The sequence below is a fragment of the Glycine soja genome, chromosome 11, assembly GCF_004193775.1.
Source record: "Glycine soja cultivar W05 chromosome 11, ASM419377v2, whole genome shotgun sequence".
NCBI lineage: Eukaryota > Viridiplantae > Streptophyta > Magnoliopsida > Fabales > Fabaceae > Glycine > Glycine soja.
In genome coordinates this window covers 3966427-3976961 of record NC_041012.1, presented here as the reverse complement: position 1 = coordinate 3976961, position 10535 = coordinate 3966427, and the positions used below count along the sequence as shown (strand labels likewise).

Below are 10535 nucleotides of genomic sequence, written 5' to 3'. Positions count from 1 at the left end.
TGACAGGGACTATATTTTGCTAACCTTCATCGACATACCTGGCAGCTCTGATGAATTTACACCTCAGCAGCCTTTCGATCTCTTCCTTGATCTTGGACATGATTTCTGGTGCGAATCTTCTTGGTAGTTGTTTTACTGGTCTTTTTCCCTCCTTGATAGGTAACTTCATTTCGACCAATTCTCTGCTTAACCCAGGCATTTCGTGGTAATCCAGCAAAACAGTCTTTAAACTCTCTAAGAAGAGGCACCAGCTTTCTTTTTAACTTGAGGTGATATTGGCACTGATATAAGTTGGCCTTTAATCGAGCATCTCCCATATCGACCTCTTCCAAAGATCTTGAGCCTGCATCTTTGGCACCTCACTTACGGATTTTTCTCGAAACCCAGCGGCTCATCGTCATTATTGCAATCCAGTCTTCGATCCTTTGTTTCTTATTCTCATGATCTTCGATCTTGGCTTCAACTGCCATATTTTGTTGAGACTCAGCCTCGAAGGCCGTATTTAGTCTATTTTCGGCCATATAAGCCGTAATTCTGGCCCATGCAGCGGCCTCAGTCATATTAATCTTCATATATATTCCACCAGTTGGTGGAATGACTCCATCTTCAGAGGGAACATCATTAATTTCCTCCTCTCCCATATAAACCCATAAGTAGGATGGAGTTTGACAGAGTGGACAACATTGTCCTCGATTCGACAACAAGCCTCTGATTCCTTAGGAGAATTTCTACATGCCCATAGAACTTGATCTAACGTTTTATTCCAATTTCTTGGCTTTTGGGCAATGTGTTTTTTAATCAAGTTAATTACAATCTTATTGGCTGCTTCGACCTGACCATTTGCTTGCGCGTAATATGGTGTTGAGGTTAACAATCGAAAGCCAGTTTTTTGGGCAAATTCTTTCATTTTTCGTCCAGTAAAAACTGAACCTTGATCAGTGGTAATTGTTTCGGGAATACCAAACCTATAAATAATATAATTTTGAATGAAACTAATTACTGCTTCCTGATCAACATTTGGCAAAGGGACTGCTTCGATCCATTTTGTAAAGTAATCGATACCAACTATAATATAACGCTGGTTCTTAGAAGAGGCAGGCTTGATTTCACCAATTAAGTCCAAAGCCCATCCTCTGAAAGGCCAAGGTTTGATTATGGAATGTAACTCACTAGCAGGTACATGCTGTATCCCTGCATGCTTTTGGCATTCCTGACAGCCTTTAGCGAATTCTATGCAGTCTTTTAACATCGAAGGCCAATACAAACCTTGTCGAAATAAAAGCCATTTCATTTTATGGCCTGCTTGATGTGATCCACAAGCCCCACTGTGAACATGGGAAACTGCCAAGTATGCTTCTGATTCACTTAGACATTTTAACAACACTCCTTCTGCAGTCTTTTTAAACAAATCATTTCCCACAATCACGTAATTTAAAGCCCTATATTTGATCTTTCGAGCCACATTGCCTATTGGATTTTCCAAATATTCAATAATGGACTTTCTCCAATCATTATCTAACATATTGTCAATGGCCAAAATTTGAATTTTTCCTGAAGATCATTCATACTTTCATCTTCATTATTTTGTGGTATACTTGCCCCCACAAGTTTTGGCATTGGCAATTTAGTGCTTAATGGCTCTGGTAACACCAGTTTATCTTTTATTTCGATCAACTGAGTTAACTTTTCCTTCGACATTTTGTACCCTGAAGCTATTTGGGCTAAATCATTTGCTTCTCGGTTTTCTTGTCGAGGTACATGCTCAATGTTGATATAATCGAAATGATTCAGAAGAGAACTTGCTATAACAAAATATTTTGCTAAATGTTCATTAACACATTTGTATTCTTGTGTTAATTGCCTCAACACTAATTCTGAATCACCTCTTATATTAACATTTCTTGCCCCCAGGCTAATTAAAATTTCAAGGCCTGTAATTAGAGCTTCATACTCAGCCTCATTATTAGAACAAAGCCCTTTGATTTTATATTTGAACTTAGTTGGAACTTTATTGGGGGATATTATTAAAACTCCAATTCCAGTTCCATGTTTGTGTTTCGAACCATCGAAATACAAAATCCATGGCTCTGTATCGACATAGTCTTGCGACATTTCGACCACTGAGTGATCTACAATAAAATCTGCCACAATTTGACCCTTAACAGATTTCAAAGGCTTGTACGTTAAAGAATATTCTGTTAATGCTAAAGCCCATTTTCCAATTCTACTGTGTAAAATCGGTTTTGACAACATGTGCTTAATAACATCATAATGAGAATACACATAAACATCAACAGGCTTTATATATTGCTTAAGTTTTGCACAAGAGAAATACAGACAAAGACAGAGTTTTTCTATGGCAGTATATCTAGTTTCTGCATCATTTAGTACACGACTAAGATAATAAATTGCATGTTCTATGCCATCATCATCTTCCTGAGCCAACATGCTACCAATGGTCTTGTCAGACGCAGCAATATACAATTTCATAGACTTGTTTCGACTAGGAGGCATTAACACAGGAGGCTTGATCAGATATTCTTTAATTTCATCGAAAGCCTTTTGATGCTCTTCATTCCATTTGAATGGTTCATCTTTCTTGAGTCGAAGTAATGGCGAAAAAATCTGAGCTTTGCCACTTAGATTCGAAATGAATCGCCTCAAGAAGTTGATTTTTCCTAGCAAAGACTGAAGCTGTTTTTTAGTCGAAGGAGGCTTCGTCTCAAGAATAGCCTTTGTCTTATTTTGATTTATCTCAATGCCTTTTTTATGCACCACGAAACCAAGGAAATCTCCTGCACGCACACAAAAAGCACATTTTAATGGATTCATTTTTAATCCATGTTTCCTCATTCGTTCGAAAGATTGCCTAAGATAATCCAAATGGCTATCTTCTGAGGAGGATTTGATGATTATATCATCAATATAAATTTGCATAAATGTGTCAATAAAATCATGAAACATGGAATTCATAGCCCTTTGATAAGTGGCCCCAGCATTTTTCAACCCAAAGGGCATAACCACCCATTCATAAGTGCCTAAAGCACCAGGGCATCGAAATGCTGTTTTCGACACATCATTTTCAGCAATAAATATTTGGTTATAACCAGAATAACCATCTAACATGCTTAAAAACTCGAAACCAGCTGCCGAATCTACCAACATTTCCGCTACTGGCATAGCATATTCATCTTTAGGTGTAGCATTATTTAAATCCCTAAAATCTATGCATACTCTAAGAGTTCCATTCTTTTTAATGACAGGGACTATATTTGCTAACCATTCGACATACCTGGCAGCTCTGATGAATTTACACCTCAGCAGCCTTTCGATCTCTTCCTTGATCTTGGACATGATTTCTGGTGCGAATCTTCTTGGTAGTTGTTTTACTGGTCTTTTTCCCTCCTTGATAGGTAACTTCATTTCGACCAATTCTCTGCTTAACCCAGGCATTTCGTGGTAATCCCAAGCAAAACAGTCTTTAAACTCTCTAAGAAGAGGCACCAGCTTTTCTTTTAAACTTGAGGTGATATTGGCACTGATATAAGTTGGCCTTTTAATCGAGCCATCTCCCATATCGACCTCTTCCAAAGGATCTTGAGCCTGCATCTTTGGCACCTCACTTACGGGATTTTTCTCGAAACCCAGCGGCTCATCGTCATATATGCAATCCAGTCTTCGATCCTTTGTTTCTTTATTCTCATGATCTTCGATCTTGGCTTCAACTGCCATATTTTGTTGAGACTCAGCCTCGAAGGCCGTATTTAGTCTATTTTCGGCCATATAAGCCGTAATTCTGGCCCATGCAGCGGCCTCAGTCATATTAATCTTCATATATATTCCACCCAGTTGGTGGAATGACTCCATCTTCAGAGGGAACATCATTAATTTCCTCCCTCTCCCATATAAACCCATAAGTAGGATGGAGTTTGACAGAGTGGACAACATTGTCACTCGATTCGACAACAGCCTCCTTGTCACCACAAGGCGCTATGTTAGCCAACTTTTTGTCAAAGGTTTGTGCAGTAACATTATCGACCTCTGACTTATAGAAGCTTTGATCCGCCTCTATATTTTCCACAATCCCATCTTCCCTCCAGATAATGAGCTTCTGGTGAAGGGTAGATGGCACAGCTCCAACTCCATGAATCCACTCCCTTCCTAATAGCAAGTTAAAATTAGCCTTAGACTGTATCACCAGGAAAAGAGTTGGTCGAACTATACTGCCTACAGCAACATCTACTTGAATGGCTCCCAAAGAATAGCCAGTTTTACCCTCATAATTCGAAAGCACAATGTTGTGGGCAGATAGATCAGTGTCATGTTTCCCGATCTTGTAGAGCATAGATCGAGGCATTAAGTTGACAGCCGCTCCTCCATCAATGAGCACTTTGTTGATTCCAACATTCTCAACTTTTGCTCTGATGAAAAGAGGTTTGAGATGACTTTTCATCTGAAAATCTGGCTTTTCGAAATAAGCTACTTGCTCTTCCACACAGCCATTATTCATAACATAGTAACATACTGGCTTTGGGTCAGCCATATCAAAATGATCGAACTCACTTTCGATCTCAGTAACTTCAGATTGGACATCATATTCAGATGGCAAGATAGATACCACACAGATGACATCGAAATCTGGCTCAGAATCCAGTAGATCCTCATCCTCCATCTTATCTTCATCCACCGGAGGCAGGAGTCTCTCCTTTACTGGCCTCCTAGATACTTCTTTATATTGGCCCATTTGCGGGTTCTGCTGGGCCAATTTCTTCTGACGCTGGAACCTACGCCATTGGGTCCTCGTCATAGGATTCTTTCCTTTGTAATTGTTCCTATACGAGTACCTATTGGCCTCCTGTGGGCCAATTTGCTTCGTTCCACTCGAACCACCTACTTCCATAATCCCTTTGTTGAACCTTATGAGTCCCTGGTGCATCCATTTTTCGACCGGCACTGAACCAGGAGGAGCGAAAGTATTCCTTCGACCTGACTTCTGATTAGTATTCGACTGCACCATAACTCTTTTGCCTTTATCGAAACGTTGGTTCTGCCTTGCCCCCTTGTTAACAACTTGGTATTTCTTGAGGCCCTCAGTAGCCTCCTTATCACATACTGCACTGCAGCGAGGGCAGAGCATCACAATCTTGTTTTCGAGTTTGCATCTGTTCAAGAAATCAATTAACTCCTCCTCAGCTTGAGGATAAACAACCTTCATCTGTTCGTTGTAATCCTCTTCAGATACATCCTGAACTTGCACATGGGACACCTCCATTGTTTCGACCATCATTATTTCTTGGGGCTCCGCATAGAGAGTTTCGGCAGCTTTGGATGTTTCAGCATTTGCCTGAACAACCTTTGGTTTCTCACCAAATTTTAGCCTTCCTTCGTCAAGAGCCTTTTGAACCAAATCCCTGAAAAGAACACAACGTGAGGTTTTATGGCCAAGGAAATTATGAAATTTACAATAACCCCTTTTTTTCTGTTGTTCGATTGGGGGTACTTTCAAGCCCTTAGGAACAACAATCTGGCCATCTGTGACTAATAAATCAAATATTTCATCACATTTAGTTATGTCAAATGTATAAGTTTTAGACACAAATTTATCATTTTTAGGTTCAACAGGGTTTTTTCCATTGGAAGGTCTAAGGAGTTTACAAACATAAGGAGGTCCAGGTTTTAATTCTGCTAAATCAACCTCACTGTCTTCGATATCTTCATAAATAATATCGAACTCCTGGTCACTGTCATTGGTTTCGACATATGCAACCTTTTCCTTCTTGTGGAATTTAGAATTTCTAGCCTTTTCGGCCTTCAACCGTTCGAGTTGTCGAACTCTATCAGCCAATTGAGCCATATCCCTTAAATACTGGGTATCTAATTTCTTTCTAATCGAATAGTCTAGGCCACCAGCAGCCATTTCGACTAATTCATGTTCAGGGACTTGGGTGAAACACCTTGCCTTTAAGAGTCTGAATCTGTTCAAATAATCATCAATTGATTCAAGTGCCTTGCGTCGAACGCTGGCTAACTCTTTAAGGCTGATCTTAGACTGTCCCATATAAAATTGCTCATGGAAAATCCTTTCCAATTGGTTCCAATTATGTATGGAATGAGGAGGAAGGGTTGTAAACCATGTAAAAGCATTTTTAGTCAAGGAACTAGGGAAAAATTTCATTCTTAAATTTTCATTATTAGCCAAATCCCCTGCTTCGACCAAATATCTAGCAACGTGTTCGACAGTGGACTCATTTGTCTCTCCCGCAAACTTGGTAAACTTAGGGATTTTCACACCCCTTGGTAATTCTGTCTGTAACACATACTCAGATAATGGAGACACAAAATTAGGCCTATGTAAACCTAAGTTCAAACCATTCTGCACCAAAATCGTTTCGACCATTTGGGCTAGGTTATTCTGCATATCGAAACGGTTTTGTTGAATATTCCCTATTACTTCATCAGCATTTTGGTTCCTATTTACCAATACTATACCAGGGTTTGGTTCGACCTGTTGGACTGGTGGCTCTATGCGTGCCGCTGGTTGTGGTGCTTGAGCCATTTGCATCCCGGGGTTATTAGGCATCTGTATCTCTTGGACAGGCGCCTGTATTTGGATCTGTCGAATCGGTGGTTGCTGTATGGGTGGTGCCCCAAAAAAGTCAGCAATTCGACTTATTTGATTTGTTAACGTTTGGTAACTGTCATTTGTATTTTGAATTAAAGGGTTAATAACAGTTCCTATTTGTTGTGTTAACATGTTAACCATATCATGGTTACTTTCATCCATTTGTTGTCTGAGTGACAAAACGGATGTATTAGTTAAATGTTGCGGAATTACCCTACCTTGATTGCCCGCTACAGATCCTGATGGAGAGGCCATATTAAGATTCTCTATGTTTGGTTGAGAATTTTGCAACCCTACCATCAAAGATGTAGGCATGCCATATAGAGGATTTTGAGGCGGTCGAAAGGGACTTCCACTGGGATTCCCTAAACTAGGATTGTTCCAAGGGGCAAAAGCAGACGCTGACGTGGTCGAACTTGCCAACGTCATGTTGGTCATGGGAGAGGTTACCCCTGTCTGATTCATAACCGTCGAAGCGGTTGAACTAATTGTGCCAACAGTTTGGTCAGGAATTGCTCCTATACCAGAATTTATATTGGCATTACTGACAGATGTTTGCGTTGGTTGCCCCTCCATATTTGGAAGGTCATTGTTTCGATTGCTTGGGGGTGGTCTAGCCATCCTTGTACGAGTTTTGAATTCTGTTAAGTGTGGAACAGATTTCCCACTTCTTAAATGCATACAAAATCAAAACAATTAAGAAGGCAATAAACCAACTGCAACAAACAAAACTTTAAAAATAATTTAAAACCAAACACACAATTGACCGGTCCCACTGGGCGTGCCAATTTGTTTACACTGGAATTTGGTAAACAACCGCTAGTCTAAGTTAATTGCTTGCGAGATCAACTAGTGAATCTCAGGAGCATGTCACTTGTGTATTTTGCGTTTAAATATAAAGCTTTTGAATGTTCATCGTTGCAACAAACACTTACTGGTTCGAAATTTGCAGAAAGTAAAATTGTTTAACAGAAATCGAAAGGCTGGAAATAACTAGGCAAGGAAAGGAAAATTGCAGAATGTAAAGGCTCAGCGAGTTCATTCGATCGAATGAACCATTTAAAATGCAGGAATTATAAAACGAAACGTAAATTGCATTCGAAATGTAAAGTTTACAGAAACTTAAAATGGTTCACAAACAAACATACATTCTCCTTGTGTACTCGTTTCTCTCTGCGCTGGATACTTTGAGTGTATAAGGATTCTGTAGAAATGATTTGCGACCCTCAAAAACTAACTAAAACTGCTATATATAGACATTCGAAAATAAACTGCCCTAACGGTCGAACATTATCCGAATGCCAAGTGTCCTGCCACGTACATCTTACATGCACATAACTGCTCCTTAGAACGGTTATCCATCTTGCTCGAAGTCGAACTGGTTTAGTGAAGATTTGTTCAGAAATTATGCTAAGTCCAGAACTCTTGCTGCCTCGACTTCGACTCGTCCATACACCAGTTCGAATTGCCCAATAACTCGAAGTCCTCTTTCTTGTCTTAGCTTTGTACTTCGTAAATACTCCTTTGAACCTGGGAATTCCTTCTTAAAGACTCTCCTCTCTTTTCGATTCGAGCAGGTCCTGGCCAGACTCTTGCTCTGTAATACGCTCCGAACCTCGAGACGACATCCAATGCATACTTAGAACATATTTTAGCTCGTCGAAAATATGGGCTAACAATATCATTCCAAATTTATGCATGGAATTGTTGTTGAAATCTATATATTTAGTTGGCAAGGCTTTCCGCCAGAGAAACTCTGTAACATACCTACAGCCAAACAAAATAAATATAATTTTCTTGTTTTTTTCTTAATCACATTGTCATAATTTTCCATTCTTGTCTTCTACACTGGAGTAGTCTACATCTGCCGCTCTATACATACACAAACCATATAAATGTTATTTAATACTGCATCGGGGTGTACATAATACTCCTCAGAATTTTATGTACTTACATGTCATAAATCATAGTGATTGATATTATAGGTGGTTCAAACTTCAAATAACAGATACCACTCATTTATGCCTATAAACAAACGAGATATTATAGAAACTATAATAGTCTCAGTATTCATATCTTTGAAGATCGGAAGCGCAATCAGAGCTAATTGGTTCATCTTGTCTTGTTAGTTATGAGACTAGATAACCAGTCTAGCCCTTCATAGAGTCCTTGGCCGGATGTGGCACAAGTTGGCTGTATGTACCTTCAATAACCAAAAAATAGCCAGAGAAAGTTAGACATTATTTTCACGAAGTTATCACTTATTTGTGGGGATATACGGTAATTAAATAGCTCTAGTTTTTTCTTGAACTCAAATCCTGATTGTTATAAGTTTTAATTATAAACCCATACCTTAGACTTAGAGTTCCAAATAATGTTTTAAATTGTAATTGAAATGTGACATACCAGAGACGCAGGCGAAGTGAATGTAAACCAAGTTTATCAGTAATTTCTGCAACACTAAAGCATTTGGAAGGTCTTGCTTATTGGCAAGCACCAGTAATGTAGCGTCACGAAGTTCATCCTGCAATGCTCATGATTGCAACATTATCTTACTTTTGTGTCGAAAGGCAAAGCCTGAATTTTTTAAATTTGGAGGGCACAGTGGATAAAAATTTAACCATGATTCAAAGTCTACGGAAATTAAAAATATTAACATATAATAAATTACTGACCTCTCTCAGCATTCTATGCAACTCATCCCTGGCTTCTAAAATTCTCTCTCTGTCGTTACTATCTACCACAAAGATAAGACCTTGTGTGTTCTGAAAGTAGTATCTCCACAATGGTTGAATCCGCACAGAACTTGGCATATAATCAGATTAAAGTAGTTTGAGTAGCATGTGCATAAAATGTTATCGATTATCATATACTAATGAACCCATAAATATAATACTCTAGCTAATAAATCTGTAAAGAAAAGGGATTCAAATATAATACTCTAGCAAACACTTAACAAGCAGCCACTCAAAGCTTCATCCCTAATATTAAATTAAGATGTGGCCAGAAAATCACAAATACCTTGTCCTGCCCTCCTACATCTCAGACAGTGAAGCTGACATTTTTGTACTCAACAGTCTCCACATTGAAGCCTAATCCATCCAAGGTATGTATCAAATTTCAATCATTTTCATTTGGCACTCGTATTATAAAAAATAGAAATAAATATATTCAAGGATTTGAGATCGGTCCACCTTGTCTTGCTATACAACTTATTTCTAAATGAGCATTACATAATACATATCACTTAGGAACTTTTGATTACTGTGAGAAATAAAATATAAAAAAATCAGGTAACGTAATTACTTAAATGAATATAGATTGTTAAATCATATTGGAATATCGTTAAAATTAAAAGAGAAATATATATAGGTTCTTTAAATAATCATGCGATCACTAATATAACTAGTACGAATTCAAGTAGCACCACGCAGAACTTCCAAAGTTCAGTATATTAAATGCCGAGAGAGCTAGGAACTGCTTATAAACGATTAAAGAACGCATGGAAAAATACGGAGACAAGTTGGAACCTATTGTGGGTATTGTAGTGACGATTTCTCCAAGTTTCAGTTTGTAGAGTATTGTTGTTTTCCCAGCAGCATCAAGACCCACCATCAGAATCCTCATTTCTTTCCTTGCATAAAACAATCTCAATAGCCGTGACACCGTCAAACCCATTGTTGCCAATGTTTCGACCAAAACTTAATGAAAAAACAACCTGAAAGTAAAACCGTGGAAAATGAAAAAGAAAATTGACTTTGAATTTTTTTTCATACCAATAAATAAATAAATAAAATAAAACCCTTGGAATTCTTTTCCGTTTTTTCTTTTTTGCAAACTGTGATGAAAGAAGAGGAAGGTATGACTACCTGAAAAAATGTATTTTTTTGTTGTTGTTGAGAAGCAGGGAAAA

General features: G+C 38.4%; 1 protein-coding gene across 1 annotated transcript; it reads right to left on the bottom strand.

Moving 5' to 3' along the window:
* Window positions 1–3823: 3823 nt before the first annotated feature.
* On the bottom strand, window positions 3824–7055 carry LOC114376583. The gene has a single exon (XM_028334755.1). The coding sequence runs from the start codon at window positions 7049–7051 to the stop codon at window positions 3824–3826; it is 3228 nt and encodes a 1075-aa protein (XP_028190556.1). The 5' UTR covers window positions 7052–7055.
* Window positions 7056–10535: the final 3480 nt, after the last annotated feature.

What these genes read in the sequence shown, in the direction of transcription:
- LOC114376583 (XM_028334755.1), bottom strand. Translation starts at nt 7,051, where the DNA reads ATGACGTTGGCAAGTTCGACCACGTCAGCGTCTGCTTTTGCCCCTTGG.